General features: G+C 39.5%; 5 protein-coding genes, 1 long non-coding RNA gene and 1 other non-coding gene across 8 annotated transcripts; 2 read left to right on the top strand and 5 right to left on the bottom strand.

Moving 5' to 3' along the window:
• The first annotated feature begins 2,720 nt into the window (after nt 1-2,720).
• Nucleotides 2,721-3,577, top strand: LOC103852252 (L-type lectin-domain containing receptor kinase IX.2-like). The gene is made up of 2 exons (XM_009129168.1): nt 2,721-3,473; nt 3,566-3,577. Exons 1-2 carry the CDS (start codon nt 2,721-2,723, stop codon nt 3,575-3,577), a joined length of 765 nt encoding a protein of 254 aa, XP_009127416.1.
• Nucleotides 3,578-3,640: 63 nt separating this feature from the next.
• LOC103851995 lies at nt 3,641-5,534 on the bottom strand. The gene is made up of 2 exons (XR_629845.3): nt 4,557-5,534; nt 3,641-4,405 (listed from the first exon to the last, which is right to left on the bottom strand). It is a non-coding gene; the product is annotated as an uncharacterized LOC103851995 (long non-coding RNA).
• Nucleotides 5,535-5,757: 223 nt separating this feature from the next.
• Nucleotides 5,758-8,106, top strand: LOC103851993 (homogentisate 1,2-dioxygenase). The gene is made up of 9 exons (XM_009128871.1): nt 5,758-6,069; nt 6,276-6,506; nt 6,585-6,664; nt 6,743-6,910; nt 6,986-7,161; nt 7,245-7,314; nt 7,389-7,543; nt 7,609-7,692; nt 7,778-8,106. The coding sequence occupies exons 1-9, from the start codon at nt 5,888-5,890 to the stop codon at nt 7,988-7,990; spliced, it is 1,359 nt and encodes a 452-aa protein (XP_009127119.1). The 5' UTR covers nt 5,758-5,887; the 3' UTR covers nt 7,991-8,106.
• On the bottom strand, nt 6,135-6,206 carry TRNAC-GCA. Its single transcript has one exon. It is a non-coding gene; the product is annotated as a tRNA-Cys (tRNA).
• On the bottom strand, nt 8,001-12,234 carry LOC103851994 (endonuclease MutS2). 2 transcript variants are annotated; one of them, XM_009128872.3, is made up of 18 exons: nt 11,700-11,948; nt 11,502-11,630; nt 11,247-11,414; nt 11,079-11,162; nt 10,951-11,001; nt 10,744-10,800; nt 10,596-10,678; nt 10,395-10,518; nt 10,261-10,320; nt 9,933-10,187; nt 9,710-9,857; nt 9,506-9,633; nt 9,364-9,411; nt 9,152-9,282; nt 8,996-9,078; nt 8,737-8,911; nt 8,391-8,653; nt 8,001-8,304 (listed from the first exon to the last, which is right to left on the bottom strand). In XM_009128872.3, the coding sequence occupies exons 1-18, from the start codon at nt 11,946-11,948 to the stop codon at nt 8,132-8,134; spliced, it is 2,409 nt and encodes an 802-aa protein (XP_009127120.1). In that variant the 3' UTR covers nt 8,001-8,131. The 2 variants fall into 2 exon arrangements, with proteins under 2 accessions (XP_009127120.1, XP_009127121.1); XM_009128873.3 differs by having other exon boundaries at nt 8,021-8,301; nt 11,700-12,234.
• A 147-nt stretch (nt 12,235-12,381) lies between these two features.
• Nucleotides 12,382-13,205, bottom strand: LOC103851992 (uncharacterized protein DDB_G0286299). The gene is made up of 2 exons (XM_009128870.3): nt 12,945-13,205; nt 12,382-12,852 (listed from the first exon to the last, which is right to left on the bottom strand). The coding sequence occupies exons 1-2, from the start codon at nt 13,053-13,055 to the stop codon at nt 12,574-12,576; spliced, it is 390 nt and encodes a 129-aa protein (XP_009127118.1). The 5' UTR covers nt 13,056-13,205; the 3' UTR covers nt 12,382-12,573.
• Nucleotides 13,206-13,524: 319 nt separating this feature from the next.
• On the bottom strand, nt 13,525-16,149 carry LOC103851990 (stomatin-like protein 2, mitochondrial). The gene is made up of 9 exons (XM_009128867.3): nt 15,742-16,149; nt 15,434-15,671; nt 15,215-15,364; nt 14,922-14,979; nt 14,743-14,835; nt 14,513-14,611; nt 14,316-14,407; nt 13,945-14,004; nt 13,525-13,836 (listed from the first exon to the last, which is right to left on the bottom strand). Exons 1-9 carry the CDS (start codon nt 15,879-15,881, stop codon nt 13,672-13,674), a joined length of 1,095 nt encoding a protein of 364 aa, XP_009127115.1. The 5' UTR covers nt 15,882-16,149; the 3' UTR covers nt 13,525-13,671.
• Nucleotides 16,150-17,009: the final 860 nt, after the last annotated feature.

Below are 17,009 nucleotides of genomic sequence, written 5' to 3'. Positions count from 1 at the left end.
CTTAAAATCTAAATTTTTGTGTAAGTTCTTAAAATTAAATTTTCAGACATGCACTAGTACATGTCCAGCACGTTTTATTCAACATTTAGACAAGAAAAACTGGACTAAAGAATTGTAGGACTATATATATCCTGAAGGGAGTCAGTCCTTCCAGAAATTCTCAAAAAACATAAGTCAAGCTCAGAACCTCAAGAGGAAGTCTGGAAATAGTTTTCAACCAGCTACAGACTACTGCTGGGTTCGCGGATCAACCCACCCTGACCCGTCCCGCCCCACCCCTCCACGGGTTGAATCATTTTTTTGATTCAAAAACTCGATCCACATAACTCGTAAACAAAAACATTTATACCTGCATCCTTCCCGCCAAATCTACGGATAATCCGTCCAACCCATGGGTAATATTAATTATTTTAAAATAATTATTTTAATTAAAATAATTATTTTTTTATAAAAATTTGTGGGTGTCTGTGATTCAAATTCGGCTGATTTGCACCCGCCCAAAATTTTTTTTTTAACTCAAAAATTTATAATCTTTCATAACGGAACACATCGTGGATTACAAAAACCGGCAGAAAATGGTAATATCTCCGGAATCAATAGCCCAAACAATAACAATAAGGTAGGATAATACGAGAAAAAAGCATTAGAGAGCCACATGTACTAAAGTTGGAACTGGTGGACTGATCATAACTCCCAGACACTCCTGAGAAACATAAGACCGAAGATAACCAAAGAACCAATGACTTAGGCAAACCCAACCCTGAAGGGTACACCACCAAGCCAAAACAGGCGCACCATCGGGACAAGTATGTGCGAGGATAAACTTACATCAACACCAGAGACTGTTGCAAACTGGAGCCAAGGCAGAACCAAATCAAAACCAAACACCTAGGCTCAAGGACACAAGAACTTGAAATGCTAAAGGAAAAAACACCGGCAAAGATTTACAGGTCTTATACGCGGACACCCGTTAGGCAGAATAGCGATCTACATAGCTAAAACTGGTCACCTCCCCGCAAGAGAAAACTTACAAATCAAACTCACTGCTTCGTCTCGAAATACTCGCCCAATCTATGGTGAATAAAGGAGAGGTCTAGTAGATTCCTCTACAGCAAATATACCTCACACCGACGAATCCAAAAAGCTAGAACAAGAAGAAAAAATAATTGACCATAACTACAAGCAACCGAAGAGAAACAGAAGCACCACAACCCAAATCTAAAGTAACCCTCGACTTGACAACAATGACCTTCACCTAAACCACCATAAACCATAGAAACCTAAATTAAACTAAAGAGAAAGAGGAGATCTTCTCTCGCATAGCGGTGAAGAACACCGCCAACCACGAGGAAGATCAGACGACCTAGAGTTTTCTTCTTCTTTTCTCTCTTGACGGTTTGACCTAATTTTTTGACCAAGACTTTAACACATAAAATTTAATTAATATATAAAACTTAATATTTCAAAATCAATAATACCTTTTTATCATCAATTAACATAAATACTTTACATACAAATTCTACGATCAAATTTTGATACATTTCAGAATTAAAAAAAAAACTCAAAAAAATGAAGAACAAAATCAAAATAACTCGTAGAGAGAGAAAGTTAGAGAGAGAAAAGTAGATCTAGCTGGTCCCGACGTACGGCCGGCGCGTACGCGAGCGTGCCGTCGCCGGGACCGGAGTTCGTCCTCTTAAAAGCGTCCTAGTGTCTCTCTTCCGTATCCTCTCCACTTCTGCCTTGTCTGAGCTGTGACTCCGGCCGATTCCATCATGCATGGCGGCTTGTTGCTTGAAGTGAAGACGCGGTTGTGGAGAAGGTCTTATGCGGTGGAGAGGTGGCTCGTTTAGATTAAGGTTAGACTACGGGAGGGGGAGGCTTCTACAGCTCCGTCGTCACCGGTTTTTTTCTCCGGGAGGTGGAGGCTCTTTTTGCTCCACCGCTGCCGGTTCAGTGTTTCGAGAGGGGGAGGCTTTCTTTAGCTCCGCCGTCGTCGTATAGTTTCCGGAGAGTGGAGGCTACCACAGCTCTACGCTGCCGGCTTATAACCCATGGGGATTTTGGGTGTTAGCGGTTCAAGGTGGGTTCGGGTTTTGTTTCTGTCGGTCGAGGAAACCTTATACAGATCGGAAAAGCTCTCTGAAGAAGATTGAGCTCTCCATGGATGCTATCACCGACAAGAAAAGATAGTTCAGTGTGTGGGTGGTCCTAGGAGAGCGCGGTGAGTCCGATGACGCTTTTCATGGAGGACCACCGGTTATGAAGACAGTTGCTGCGAGTGGTAAGGGCCGGGGAAATGAAGATCCGGTTAGGGTTCTAGCGGCGTTTCGAGGCGGAGCTGATCAGGTTGAGGCGGTGTGCGACGCGTGTCGAGCCGAGGGCGCAGATGCTTCCATGTGGCATGCACCCAGCTTCCTTGATGCGAGTATCCCAAACGCGTCGGTCGAGTTGTATGGTTTGGGCCGTGGGCCGGTTTAAATTTTCTAGAGAGTAGCCGGATGGTTTATGGGCTTCTGGGTTTTAATATTGTATTTTGGCCTTTGGCCATGTACTATGGGCTTAGCCCGGATTAATATTAATTAAAAATCTCTTGGCAAAAAAAAAAAAATCAAAATAACTCGTAAAATTAAGTTCATGCCAAATGGTAGCTTGGACACTCATTGGTTGGTGTAATGAAAAAAGACGTGTAGTTGCTAATATATACTCCATATGAGTTCATGCCTAATGGTAGCTTGGACACTCACCTCTTTGGGAAAAGACCACATCTCTGTTGGGACTTAAGATACAAAGTAGCTCTTGGTCTAGCCTCGTCGCTGTTTTATCTTCACGAAGAGTGGGATCGATGCGTATTACAGAGGGACAACAAGGCAAGCAAAATCATATTGGACACCAATTTCAATGTTAAGCTATGCGACTTTGGGCTAGCTCGATTAATGGACTATGATATAGGTTCCCATACAACAGGATTAATTAGTCAGAACTTTTGGCTACATATGGCTCCTGACAGGAAGAGCCAACAAGGCAACAAGAGCAAGGAATCTGACATATATAGCTTTGGAGTTGGTATACTAAAAAGTCACAAGAAGGCATTGAGGCTAAGAGTCTTGTTGAAAGAGTGCGGCCTGGGATCCGTTTGGAAGACAACAACTTTTGTCAGCTATGGAGAGATATTCGGTGAAGAGTATAATAAGGAACAAGCTGATCCTATCTTGTTGTTGTGGGGGGTATGGTGCAGTCATCCTGACGGAAACTCGAGGCCTTCTATAAGAGAAGCCACCCAAGTCCTGAACTTGGAGTCGCCATTGCCTTATCTTCCACAGAAGATGCCAGTTCCTATGAATCACATCTCGCCTACTTGTTTCACAGTTAGCTCAAGTAGGGGGTTGGGTTCAAGTTACGTTCTCAAGTTGGTCACTAACTCTCAATATGCTGCAACTAAGAGCATGATTATCCCAAAGACCCATTTGGGGGTTCTTATTTTTTTTTTTAATACTTTTAAGTAGAAAAAGTGAGTTAAGAAACAACATTAAGAAACCTAAACTTGTTTGTGGTCCATTGCAAGGTTCTTAATTAAAAGTTCTTAAAAAAACTTTTTATTAAACTTAAAATTTTTTGAACCATTGACAAACATGCATAATAAGACACTACTACGACATATATTCAGCTAATAAAACATATGTGAGCATGAAGACACACAGAGAAAAACGTGCGTCTCTGTTTATATCGTTGCAAAGATTTAGAGTAATGAAATGAAAATGCAGAGCATGCTAACTATCACATAAAGTTCACCTGTTTCAATCGATGCCTCAAGAAAACAGTGGAGAAGCTACCCAAGTCATTAACACAGCTTCTATCATTGCTAAAACTCAAAAATCATTTTTATTGAAGCCACTATAAGGGAACATAAAAATGATGTATTGAAGCCACTATGAGGGAACAGCACAAGACAGAGACGACAATGGTACGAGCTTATCCGATTCCCAAGAAAACACAACTTCATTGCTTTCCTAGATCTATCTACCGATTGTAAACGATACAAAGAGCAACTACGATCTTTACATCAACAGGCAAAGAGAAGAGTTTAGTTTACCAGCAGCTCGGTATCTGTAAGGATAGGTTCGAAGAGGGTCAAGTGTTGTGGCCATGTCGAGATCCTCTTTGGCTTTTTCACGTTCGCAGTACTCAGACCGTTTCTCATAGGCTGCTGCTTTGCTAAACGCCTTCTCAATCAGCTTTGTCATCTCCTCGCACGCTTCTTTTACGTTGAATCTTCAGGAAGTAAACTCTTGCTAGGCCTTGATGAGCACGAATGTGTTTGATCTCTAGAGCGTTCCTGTATGCAGTTTCAGCTTGATCTAGCATCGAACAATCGATGTAGATGCTCCCAAGATTGTTCAGAGCTCTGTTTAAACATAAGAAAAAGATCAATCCGAGAAAAACAGTGAGATTAAGAGAATCTTTTAACAAAAGCATCTTCATCATACAGATCAAAAAGGCTCAAACTTTTCACTTTTGTATCAATTCCACAAAAAGACTCAGACTTTCGATCTTACCCCCACTCAACATTGAGAGACTCGTAATCCCAATACTCTTTGGGACGGATCACGTTCACGTCGGAGCTTTCGACATCGCGGTGGGAAGAGAGATCTGCTCGAGTGGATATGGATCGAGATGAGGATCGAAGCTCCTTCCGTTAGTGACTACGGTCGACGGTGAGGTAGGAGAGGAACCGAGAGTCTTCGTAGACGAAAACGTGAGGAATCGAGAGTGACGCCTAATCCTTCATCCGATCGTGACGAGATGAAGAAATCACCGGAGTCGTCGAGGAGAGATGGAGAGACGCGGCAACGAAATGGAGCGAAGGAGAGAGTCACAAAGCCCGCAAAACACAACACGTGTCCAAGAAAACACGTCTCTTATTTCTCCTAATTAAGATACGTCTTCTCTCCATTATACTAATTTCCTTTTTTTTTAAATCCCATTAATGCTAAGAGACGTGGTTAGGAGCTTGCGTTAATGCTGCTCTAATATCTAGGAAATTCTGTAATTGTTTTGTCATCTTATATTAGCTCACATAATGCTAATACGGAGAGAGGTCTTTGCATGTGTGGAACAAAGTGAACTATGTTGTCTGGTTTTTGTTCTCTTCAAAATAGTATCGACCAAGCAAATAATTTAATTTTGTGATACTTATGAGTTCTATTTTATCTTATCTCTAGTTATGTCTTATTACGAACAAGAAATACAAGATGAAATTGATCAAAACTTTTGATGTTATTGGATAAAATGTGTACACCTTTATGTTCCTCCAATTTTTATGAAATATAAGATGCTTATTATATTGAAAGATAAAAAATTGAGTTTTAGTCTTAAGTCCTAAAATGCATCATTTTACATACTAGTCTATTCTATCAATAAGTCTTTTTATCTACTGTACAAAGTTTGTAGTGTAGTTGAACAAATAACTTAACAAGTTTGTACAAAATATTACAAAATAATAAACTTGAAGCCAACATAATATCCTGTAAACAAGCAACTTCCTAAAATATCACTACTTGATCCGACTGGAGTTGAAAACCTCCTTCAAGAGTTCTAGTGTAGGGAGAAATAAGAAAAAGTCAAAACCCCATTTCATGGGTTTGATTTTAAATAGAACTGAGCCTGATTTCAAAAAGCCCATTAATGGATAAGCCTAAAACTAATAGACAAGTTAACGTAAATGCCCTGTCTCTGCCACGCTGGAGAATCCATCCACAGAAAAGGAGTTTTAAAACCAGACGTTGTCTCTTACCTCTTTGATCGAAATGTCAACGTCACCAAAACTAAACTCCCCACGTTTATAAACTAAAAGCTAAAGTGTATCGGCTTCGTCGCTGAAGAAGCCATGGGAGAGAAGCTTGCAGATTTACAGTACCAACCAGGCTTCGGCAACCACTTCTCCTCCGAAGCCATCCCCGGAGCTCTGCCGCGAGATCAGAACAGTCCACTTGTTTGTCCTCTCGGTCTCTACGCCGAGCAGATCTCCGGAACCTCTTTCACTTCTCCTCGCAAGCTTAATCAGCGAAGGTCCTTTCCTTTACTCTCTCTTATCTCCTTTTTTTTTTGTAGCACTTTTTTTAACAGTAGACTTAAGGCCCTACCGGGATTCGAACCTGAGACCTATTGATCTGCAGTCAATTACTCTACCACTGAGCTATGGAACAAAGTTTCTCACTTCTCTAACTCATTCATGACTTTGATCAAATTTTCTATTTTTTTTTTTTAATTTTCAGTTGGTTGTACCGGATCAAACCATCAGTGACGCACGAGCCCTTCAAGCCTCGAGTTCCTGCTCATACGAGGCTAGTGAGCGAGTTCGATGCGTCGAACAGCCGCACGAACCCGACTCAGCTTCGGTGGAGGCCTGAGGATGTTCCTGACTCGCCTACTGATTTCGTTGATGGGCTGTACACTGTTTGTGGAGCTGGGAGCTCTTTTCTCCGCCATGGGTTTGCTATTCACATGTATAGAGAGAGAGATGTACACCTTCTTCTCTTTTGGTTTAGATGAGTAATTGATCTTGTTTTTCTTTCTATTTGAAGGTACACTGCTAACAAAGGGATGAAAGACTCTGCCTTTTGTAACGCTGATGGTGACTTCTTGTTTGTTCCCCAAGCTGGAAGTAAGTTATCAAGATTGGGTTAGATTCATTTGTTATAAAGGTTTAGTCTTGTTCTGATGTTTTGAGTGGGTTGTTTAGGGGTGTGGATTGAAACTGAGTGTGGGAGGCTTCTGGTGTCTCCTGGTGAAATTGCTGTTATACCACAAGGTTTCAGATTTTCAATAGATTTGCCAGATGGGAAGTCTCGTGGTTATGTTGCTGAGATCTATGGTGCTCATTTTCAGCTTCCTGATCTTGGACCTATAGGTATGTTTCTTCTTTTTGATTCAACTTTGATTGTATTATAAAAGGCCTTATGTCTTTATCGTTGGACGTGTGAAGGTGCCAATGGTCTTGCTGCACCAAGAGATTTTCTTGCACCAACGGCATGGTTTGAGGAAGGGCTACGGCCTGACTACACTATTGTTCAGAAGTTTGGCGGTGAACTCTTTACTGCTAAACAAGATTTCTCTCCGTTCAATGTCGTCGCCTGGCATGGCAATTACGTGCCTTATAAGGTTATTACAGTGTTTGTTCAGCCTAAGCTCTTGGAAAGATTGAAGTTATCTTTTCTGACCATATCATGTATTTACATCTGCAGTATGACCTGCACAAGTTCTGTCCATACAACACTGTCCTTGTAGACCATGGAGATCCATCTGTAAATACAGGTAAGGGGACTAAATCTATACCTAACTGTTGTTCTTCATCTATAACTGATTTTCAATATAAATGGCTCTCTCAGTTCTGACAGCACCAACGGATAAACCTGGTGTGGCCTTGCTTGATTTTGTCATATTCCCTCCTCGTTGGTTGGTTGCTGAGCATACCTTTCGACCTCCTTACTACCATCGTAACTGCATGAGTGAATTTATGGGCCTAATCTATGGTGCTTACGAGGTATAATACTTTACTGGCTTGTGCTCTTCCTACCGAATCTAGAAGCTGACTCCACCTTTTCACAGGCCAAAGCTGATGGATTTCTACCTGGTGGCGCAAGTCTTCACAGTTGTATGACACCTCATGGTCCAGATACAACCACATACGAGGTATCAATCCCATCTTAATGCTGCAGCAATCACAAGTTTGAAAATACATCTCAAGTCTGAAGCCATTCTCATAATGATTTTGTAGGCGACGATTGCTCGTGTAAATGCAATGGCTCCTTATAAGCTCACAGGTACAATGGCTTTCATGTTCGAATCAGCTTTGATTCCTAGAGTCTGCCACTGGGCTCTGGAGTCCCCTTTCCTCGACCACGATTACTACCAATGTTGGATTGGTCTCAAGTCCCATTTCTCACGCATAGCCTTGGACGAGACAAACGTTGAGTCAACAGATAAATAAAGACAGGAGCTTCAGAGTAATTAAAACATTAACTAATGTGTAATGTTAATACCCATTATGTACAGACCTTTACCATATGTAAAATGTATATGCAATAAGCAGGAAATGTTTCCTAATATCACATTAGTTACATTAAGAGATTCAGGCCACAACTTCAGTCAGCTTCACTTTCATCTTCATGATGCCTACTTGAACTAAGATCTCTTTCTTCGACTGTTCTACCTTCAATACAGTCACTTTTTTGCCTAGAGAAGAAACAAACACCGAGTCACCGACTTGAGGAAGCTTTGTATTTCCCTTTTGTGCAGCATCTTCTGTTAGAGCAGAAACATGGTTCAGTTTCAATGATCAAAACCAGACAATAGATATCTTTCAAATGGCTTAAGTTTTAGTTCAATACCAGAAACTGGTCGTCTGGCTACCATGGATGGTGAACGAGTTGCGTTGTCTCCACCCTTGGTCGTTTTGAGTTGTGTAGCTACCTTTGTCCGAGAAGATTGTGCAGCAGATGCACGAAACTGTTGCAATGTTCTGCGAAGTGTAGAACGAGCCATTGATCCCGCCTGAATCAGTTCTTGTCTCATCTTTAGTCTTTCTCGAGTAGCATGGCTGTTAATGTTCTTCTCTGCTGTAAGTAGATTCTCATGAAGCTCTCTTGAGATCCTAGAACCAAAAAGAGAAGCTCATAAGAGTGTACAAGCTCCTTAATCTTGTTTAATCTAAGACACAACAATAGCTTCTCTCACCTTATATAACGACGTGACTCGTTTAAAAGCCTCTGGTAGTCTTGCTTGTAGCGTTCCATGTCAAGTATGACCTCATTGATCTCAGCACTTGCAGAGCCATATAGCTCACGAGCGCTGTTGATGATATCACATGGCAGCCCCAATCTTTCGGCTATGTTTATTGCATTCGAACGACCTGACAATCATTTTCAGACATGGCCACTATAAAGCCAATGTTCAGGGGTAAGAAAACAGTCTATAGATGATTATGTAGCTAAACCTGGTACTCCCCATAAGATTTTGAAAGTGGGTTTTAAGTTGAGGTCATCAAACTCCATGCAAGCATTCTCAAACGCAGAATTGCTACAAAAGAAGTTAATACTCTCTAAAACATAGGATGATCCAAGATATAAACGGCATGTGCAGATTATAAAACCTGTATTTAAGCATCTTAAGCTCTCCGTGATGTGTGGTCGCCATGGTGAGTAGAGAGCCGCTTTCTGCAAATGATTCGAGTATTGCCATCCCTAACGCAGCTCCTTCAAGGGGATTTGTACCTGCTCCAACCTGTTAATAGCACCAACGGTTTAAAGTGGGTTCCTTCAAGCAGATGATCACTACAAATGTGTCCAATCTTTTTTAACTTACTTCATCCAACAACACAAGTGATCTGCTTGTTGAATGCGAGATAATCTCCTGCAAGTTAACCAGTAAGAAAAAACACTGAGATGAGGAGAGGAGACATGTTGAACTGTGAAAGAGCGTGACAGGGACAGAGAAACAGACTTACACTTATTTGCTTCAAATGACCGGAGAAGGTAGAAAGTGACTGCAGCAAGGACTGTTCATCACCAATATCAGCATAGATGTTGTCAAACCAAGGTAAGCGAGCAGATTCAGATGCTAGCACATAAAGACCTACAAAACGCATTGCAAATCATTTGGTGTAGTATTGAATACACAGACAAAAACTATAAGTAACATATGGCTTTACCTGATTTTGCCATCATAGCAGCGAGTCCAACTGATTTCAAGCAAATGGTTTTACCTCCTGTGTTTGGACCTGTAATGACCAAAACTCTAGTTCCCTTAGAGATCTGGAAATCAGCTGGAACTGGTGGAACTCCTGATACCGTGCCTGCCTGAAACAAAAATTACTTATCAACTTCAGCTAAAAAGGATCACCAAATCTGAGCAATGATCATTGGGGAACATACTGTTTTATGATATTTTACAGCCTCCTGCGTCTTTCTTATGCGTTTCTTGTGTTGGTGAAGCAGTAGAGGATGGTAACATCTAGGTAGATACAGCAACCATTCTTTTCTAGGAAGCGCTTCCTCACCAGAGAAGTTATTCGCAGGTGAGTCTTCTCCAGCAGATAAAGATTCAGAGTCCACCCCATCTTCAGGTGGTAAGTATATATCAGGATGTGAAGCGCCATATGCCCGACTATAAGTTGCTCGAGCATTTATCTATAAGCAAAACAAGAAAACACACTGTAAGATCAATTTGTTTTCATGCAAGGGAGAAAAAGCATAAGCTTACCACATCCAGCTGAATTGAGTACTTCATCACATCATCGATTTGATCAAGATCCATTTGCATCTGTATTGATTTGCATCAAAATGAGTAAAAAAGTCATATAGAATATCAACTTTTGAAATCAAATATTCAATTACCTTTGCAGTTAGCATTGAGAGAATCTCTGCCTCAGCCTTTGCAACTGATGCTCTTGCGCTTTGGAGTTCATCGTTCATAGACACCGCAGCTAATGGCTCCGAAGCAGTCCCTCCACCTGAACCACTGTAACACATATTATCTTCAAAAGGATTGAACTGAAAGATAAAATCACAATCTGAAAACTGCAAATTTAAGTTTACCTGGAAAGAAGAAGACCATCAACAGAAGTAAGCTGGCTTGAGCTCGTTTGTATACACCATCTTCCGTCAATTTCAGCTACTACCTGGAGACATGTTAAGATATGAAGATTTGCTCTTTCTTCTTATGCCATGCTAAGGGAGTGCTTACCATGACAGATTCATTAGCCTTTTGGCTCCTTACAATAGCTTCCAACAGTTGTTGCAGCTGAAAGGAGACAATAAGAGGGTTTCAGACAATCTTACTTTAAAAAGATATATCTTAAGAACAAATGTATCAGTGAAAACTCAAAATCAACAGTCTTGTAAGATACTGTTTGGACAATATTTCAGCTTATTTTAGACAGTCTAAGCTGACCTTTCTTTCAACTGTCTGGACTCGTTCACGCGACAGTCTCAGGTCACTACTCTGAAACAATAAATATAACTTAACATAAGGATCATTCCTCTTGAGGCTGTAGTCAAAGAGTGAGAGAAAGAACAAACCGCAGAATCTTTGATTTTTCCATCAACGTCTATAATTTGTTCAACCAACTTGATGAATGATCTATTGATAACAGGTAGCATTATCTGCAACAGAGAGGTATGAAACAATGTATATAAGACCAACACAGTGTTGAAGTAGCAAGATTTGGAGCTCAAACTGTAAGATACCATTTCAGATAGAGGCATGAACCGTTTGTACCAATCTCCATCTTGCTTAATGGCAGCTTTGAGATCAAGCTGCAAGTTTTCGAAGAAACTAAGAAGAGAAGCCACCTCAAGCGCTTGGTCTGCTCTCAAAGACATCTTCCTCTTAGCATTACGTATGCCCAACTCAACCTTTTTTACACAAAACAGTATTTACATTAAAAAAACACACACACAAAAATGATTATTAATTTATGGGATTGAGGGTGAAGCTGTTACCAGGGAGATTTGAATGCTGGAGAGGTCGAGACAGAAGGAACCATGTTCAAGCATTTTAATGGCGGCCTCTGTTTCTTCCAAAAGCTTCAAGCTTTCATCGAAACTCTGGTCAAGAGACCAAAGCTTTTTCTGAAAAAACCATCAAAATGTCAATGTGAGTTTAATGCTGAGAAGCTACAAATTTTGAAAAGAACAAACCTTTGTGGCTTGGCGACCTAAAGAAGTACGAGCAAAAGAAGCGACGACGTCGCAGAGCTTGTCCCATTCCAACACTCTTAAGCTGTCGGTTTGGGATTTGGATTTTGATCGGCAAATAAGAGTCGGAGCAGAAGAGGAAGAGGAAGAAGAAGAAGAGATGAAACTCAGATTAAGTCTGTTTCTGTTTCCGACAGAGTTTCTTCTAACGAGCAGGGCACAGTTGCAGAATGTTATCGATAAAGTCTGCATTCTTTTTAGCCCTTTTGATTTCAGGGAAGGATCGATTAATAAATGGGGGATATAATTTCTTTATTTATATTTTTAAAATTAAATAATATATTCGTAAATTTTACTATTTTTTTTTTTTTGGTATTTTGATTTTTTAATATTTCATATATTATTTTGGTAATTCGAGTTGAATTTTTTTTGGTAATTTCGATAATTTAAATATTTTTATATAGTTTGAAAACTTTGAACACAAAAGTAATAAATACTGAAAAGTGAAACCGATAAATTTTCGGACACTTACTGATTCTCGATAGAATTATCCACCCCAAACCGAATTGAAAGGTAACTGAACCTGTCCGAACAAAAGGTTACAAGAAGTGGAAAAAAAACCAAAAAAAACCAAAAAAAAACACACAAATTACCTACATAAATCGAAGAAGCCGAACGCTGAGGATTATTAGTAACATAAGCACATTTATATCACATAAAGACTAATCACAATGTGATAGATAATTGTAAGGAGAGATTACAAATCACAACAAGTTGGTCGTTTCATAAGGTGCATGTTACAACAAATAGCAATACAACAACAGTGGTGACGAACATACAAATATGAATTGAGATTTGAGAGAAATGACTTTGAGAATTAAAGAGTTACAAGAGGCTCTTCCATGGTTTTGGTGTCACTGGCTGGTGCAGCCTCCTCTTGCTTTGGTGGCTCAGTCTCATCAACAGCTTTGACAGTTGCTTCGGTCTTCACAGCCTCTGGAGCTGCCTCAGCCTCTGCAGGCTTGGCTGGTTCAGCCTCGACAGGCTTGGCTACCTCAGCCTCAGCCGGTTTGGCTGGTTCAGCTTCCTTCTGTGTCTCTGCTCCATCTACAGCAGACTCTTCCTTCTTCTCTGCAACAACTTCATCTGCCTTCTCCTGTAAATCGCCACGAAAGTAGAAAAAGAATCACACATCTTTCACCCGAAACATTACCACAAAACCAAAATGATATATTTGATCCACAAAACCTGAGAAACGGCTTCGGACTCCACATTCTTGGACTCCACGACGGCGTTTTCAGTCACGGCAGAGGTTTCAAGGATATCAGACTCCTTAGGTTTGCTCGCACAGCCTCCCATGTTGTTTAGCGAAAGGTTCGGTTTGAAACAAAGACAAGTTACAATGGGAAGAGCTGTGGAGCTAACAATGAAACTCCTTTTCTGATCCTTTTTTTAAAAAAAAAAAGCCAAAACTGTTTTTACTTATTAGAGGCTGAGCAAATGTAGGAGAAGGCAACAAAGAGATATATATAGTGGTTGTAAGGACACCCAAGACAAACGCTATTTCAGGAAAAGACTATATTTTCTTCATGTCACCTTAGATTCTCTGAGGCTCTTCTCTGTTAACGACCTATTAAACAGGAGAAACAAACCTCAACCTTTATTCTACTTTTTAGCCACAGTTTCTTTTACAGCCTCACAAACTTGCCACAGGCTTTCCTTCTGCCATTAGCAACCCTATAGAAACAAAGAAAGAACAAACAAGAAAAACAAAACAAGAGTCGGACAGCTTATTGTTATAAAGATACGGATTTACTATGGCAAGCAATGCGGTTGAAATGATATGATGTATAAGAAGAAAAAACCAATGTTATCAAACCAAAACCTATGCAAAATCTCCTTTCGGAAATTAGAGTTTCTCATATCATCATACTAAAAAGCTGTTCTCAGGTCAAAACAATTATTATTATTGTTCCTAGTTCTCTTCTACCACACGTCTCCTATTCCTCTTTAGGAGAGGTTCCACTGCTGAAGTTTCTTGGAGACCACCCTTGGGGACGAGACTTTTGTACATTGTCAAAGCTTGAGCGATCATGTTTGCAGGATTTTCAGCAGAACTCGGAAGCAACATCGTTGTACCCTATCAAGAAGAAGAACAATAGTTACTCTTATTGGATTCATATCCCCAAGGTAGGACGATATAAGAAAGTATATGAAATCTGGTACAGTATGCTTCGTAAATGTTTACCTCCTTCGCAATGTTGCCAAAAGCATGAATGTATTGCTCCGCAACTCTCAAACCCGCAGCCTGCACTTTCCACCACGATTAAGCATGAGTAAAGCAAAACAAGTTTACTTACACGTCAACTTTTGCAAGTCCAATAAGCCACATAAACATCTATTTAGAAGCTAGAGAGAATCATTTATGGAGAAAGTAGGTTATATGACTAAATGCATTGGCTGCTCCCGGTGTGAAACCAAACTACATTTGAAGGATCGCATTAAGACAACTAACAATTTTTGCAAATCGTATTACACCCTAAGTAATCAGGTTAATTCATTAAGCTCAAAACTTTGTAAATCTTGTAAAGATACAGCTGTTTGATCTCATGTACTAACCTCCACTCCACCAGTTTCCTTGAGGGATTGAGATAACATGGCCAGTCCTCTCGCTGTTGCTTTTGCTCTAGCTATTATTGCTTCTGCCTCACCTGGAAAGCCATACAAAAAAATGTTGTGATGAAACAAATTGAAGAATGGCTTGACATTAGTATGATGCGTTCATGGCTTACTAAATAGTTAATAATAATAATAACCTGATGCTCGATTGACTTGGTCCATCTTGGCAGCTTCTGATTCCAAGATTACAGAACTTTTCTTACCATCAGCTATGTTGATATGGGCTTGGCGTTCTCCTAAACAAGTTAGTAAAAACAGATTATGAGAAACAAATTGAGCAGGCTTTGTTCTGTATTTCTGAGCAGTAGCAAGGACACAGTTCAATCACAGGACATAAGTTTGCAAAGATAGGCAACACAAATATTACCTTCAGACTCAAGAATCTGAGCTCTCTTTTTACGTTCAGCTTCAGCTTGCATTTCCATAGCAACCCTAACTCCATTAGGAGGCATGATATCCCCTGGATATCCAACAACACATATATTTAATAACAAGCAAACAAGGGAATCCATCAAAAGAGAGTCAAAACAGAAAAAAATGACTCACTTATCTCATAACGAAGGCACTCAAGACCCCAATGTTTTGCAGCCACATTGATAGCTTCCTGCAAGAATGATTCCATCTCAAAATCATCATTCATAAACAACAAACGCATAATCCATTCCCCTATAAACTTTTATCTAACAAAAAACTAAACTCAACACCGAGCAATGACTACAAGAACAAGAAAGCTAAACAATCTAAGCTGCAATCTTAGGTACTAACTAGAATTTCACATTAACATCACTAACCATGACATCCAAGAATCAATAGTTACATAAAGGCAAAAGACGACAAACCACAATTTTTTCGTTGAGCGTATCACGTTCCTCAAACGTCTTGTCAAGAGTCATCTTCCCCAATTCACTACGCATTGTAGTCTGAGCCAATTGAACAACAGCGTAGATTGGATTCTCAACGCCGTAAGACGCCAGATGTGGATTCACAATCTGCAAAACAAAATCCTTCGTGATCTCAACATAAGATCCAAAAAACAGAGATAGAAGAATCTCTCAAACCTTGACGTAAAGAACACCATCGATCTGGATGCTGACGTTATCCTTCGTGATCGCAGTCTGATTCCCAATCGGAATCGCTTCCTCCTTGAGCGAATGAACGTAAGCGATGCGATCCACGCCGGGAACGAGGAAGTGGATCCCCGACTCCAGAGTCTTGGCGTATTTGCCGAACCGCTCGATCACGCACGCCTTCTTCTCCGGCACGATCCGGATCCCCCAGTTCGCCGGCGGATTGATTCTAACGAACGCATATAATCAACCCTAAGATTATTCCTCCTAGTTAAAACTCGAAATCGAATGATTCTTACCTGTTGAAAGCATGACCCGGGGAGGAGCTGAAGTGGCGGACTGGGGTAGTGGTGGCTGTGGCGCCGGAGACTAGTGGAGATTGACGGAGGGACCTAACGGCATTGCTAGCGACGGATCTTGATCGGATTATTTGGTTCATTGTGTCAAATTCGAGGAGGAGTAACTAAAACCCTCTTTAAATCTTTTTGCTTTTTTTTTTGGTTGACGAGCATTCATATATATATACTGTGAAAAATACTTGGGGATGTGGCAAGACATTTGACAGATCATTTCAGATAAACACCTATTTATTTTATTTTAGATTATTACTTATTTAACAAAATTTATTTTCTTTTTAGACACGTTTGTTAAATTATACTTATTAGATTTGTTTAATCTGAGATATTTCTGCAACGAATTCATTTCTTTATAGACACGTTTGTTAGTTTGTATTAATTTTGTTTATTTTGTCCAGATTTATTTTTTCAACAGATATATTATATAGAAAAATTGACTATTTCGAACTCATTTTATATTTATTTATATATATTTCTCTAAAATATATTTTTATTGTAAAGGTAAATTTACTTTAGTATATGTCTGTAAAATAAAGTTTTTTTTTTATTTTTAAGAAAAAATATAGTGAAATACTATTTTCATTTGTCTATTATTTTATCTAAAATAAAAAAATTATATTATAGAAGAATATATTGAAGAAAAATTACTTATATAATAAAAAATGTTGTTTGGCAAATTATTTAGAAGACATCACGATCCCGAAGGAGAGCTTCATAAGAGCAGACATTATCTATGTACCACGGACGCAAAATTCAAAGGCGGATAGTCTGGCACGCAGTGCTAGGAAGCAATCGTCTTTTGTCGTTCACATGGATTCAGCTCACCCGGTTTGCTTCACAGAGTCAACATGAGTCTGTAATGCTGATGACAAAAAAAATTAATAAAAAATGTTGTTTTAAAGAAAATTATAGAGATATACACTAAAAATGTTTTTAGCTAGGAGATTCACAAGATAATGGATATATCAGCTTCCACTACCCTTCTTACACAACAGCAAAGTACAAAAAATTGGAGGAAATAGAGCAAATAGGTGAGTCTAATATCTCTATGTCTTTCTCATGAAAATCATATATAGTCAAACTTAAATTAGTTTTAGAGAAAATCCAAGGGTGAATTTCATGTTTACCATTATTTATATTTACCACCACTAAGAATATTTTCAAAAATACATTCTTTATTAAATGACAAAAAAACTTTTATACTTTTGTTC

This window comes from Brassica rapa, chromosome A02 (assembly GCF_000309985.2).
Source record: "Brassica rapa cultivar Chiifu-401-42 chromosome A02, CAAS_Brap_v3.01, whole genome shotgun sequence".
NCBI classification, from domain to species: Eukaryota; Viridiplantae; Streptophyta; class Magnoliopsida; order Brassicales; family Brassicaceae; genus Brassica; species Brassica rapa.
This window is presented reverse-complemented; position numbering and strand designations above follow the sequence as displayed.

Bases quoted from the DNA above. Each gene is read 5' to 3' on its own strand.
- LOC103852252 (XM_009129168.1), top strand. From the start codon at position 2,721: ATGCCTAATGGTAGCTTGGACACTCACCTCTTTGGGAAAAGACCACAT.
- LOC103851993 (XM_009128871.1), top strand. From the start codon at position 5,888: ATGGGAGAGAAGCTTGCAGATTTACAGTACCAACCAGGCTTCGGCAAC. The intron at 7,162-7,244 runs GTTATTACAGTG...TTACATCTGCAG, and splicing joins GCAATTACGTGCCTTATAAG to TATGACCTGCACAAGTTCTG. The intron at 7,544-7,608 runs GTATAATACTTT...ACCTTTTCACAG, and splicing joins TAATCTATGGTGCTTACGAG to GCCAAAGCTGATGGATTTCT.
- LOC103851994 (XM_009128872.3), bottom strand. From the start codon at position 11,948: ATGCAGACTTTATCGATAACATTCTGCAACTGTGCCCTGCTCGTTAGA. The intron at 9,858-9,932 runs GTATGTTCCCCA...TTTTTGTTTCAG, and splicing joins CTGTAAAATATCATAAAACA to GCAGGCACGGTATCAGGAGT. The intron at 8,654-8,736 runs GTGAGAGAAGCT...TTTTGGTTCTAG, and splicing joins GAGTCACGTCGTTATATAAG to GATCTCAAGAGAGCTTCATG.
- LOC103851992 (XM_009128870.3), bottom strand. From the start codon at position 13,055: ATGGGAGGCTGTGCGAGCAAACCTAAGGAGTCTGATATCCTTGAAACC. The intron at 12,853-12,944 runs GTTTTGTGGATC...GGCGATTTACAG, and splicing joins AGTCCGAAGCCGTTTCTCAG to GAGAAGGCAGATGAAGTTGT.
- LOC103851990 (XM_009128867.3), bottom strand. From the start codon at position 15,881: ATGAACCAAATAATCCGATCAAGATCCGTCGCTAGCAATGCCGTTAGG. The intron at 14,005-14,315 runs GTTAGTACATGA...TGGAAAGTGCAG, and splicing joins AGGAAACTGGTGGAGTGGAG to GCTGCGGGTTTGAGAGTTGC. The intron at 13,837-13,944 runs GTAAACATTTAC...TCTTCTTGATAG, and splicing joins TTGGCAACATTGCGAAGGAG to GGTACAACGATGTTGCTTCC.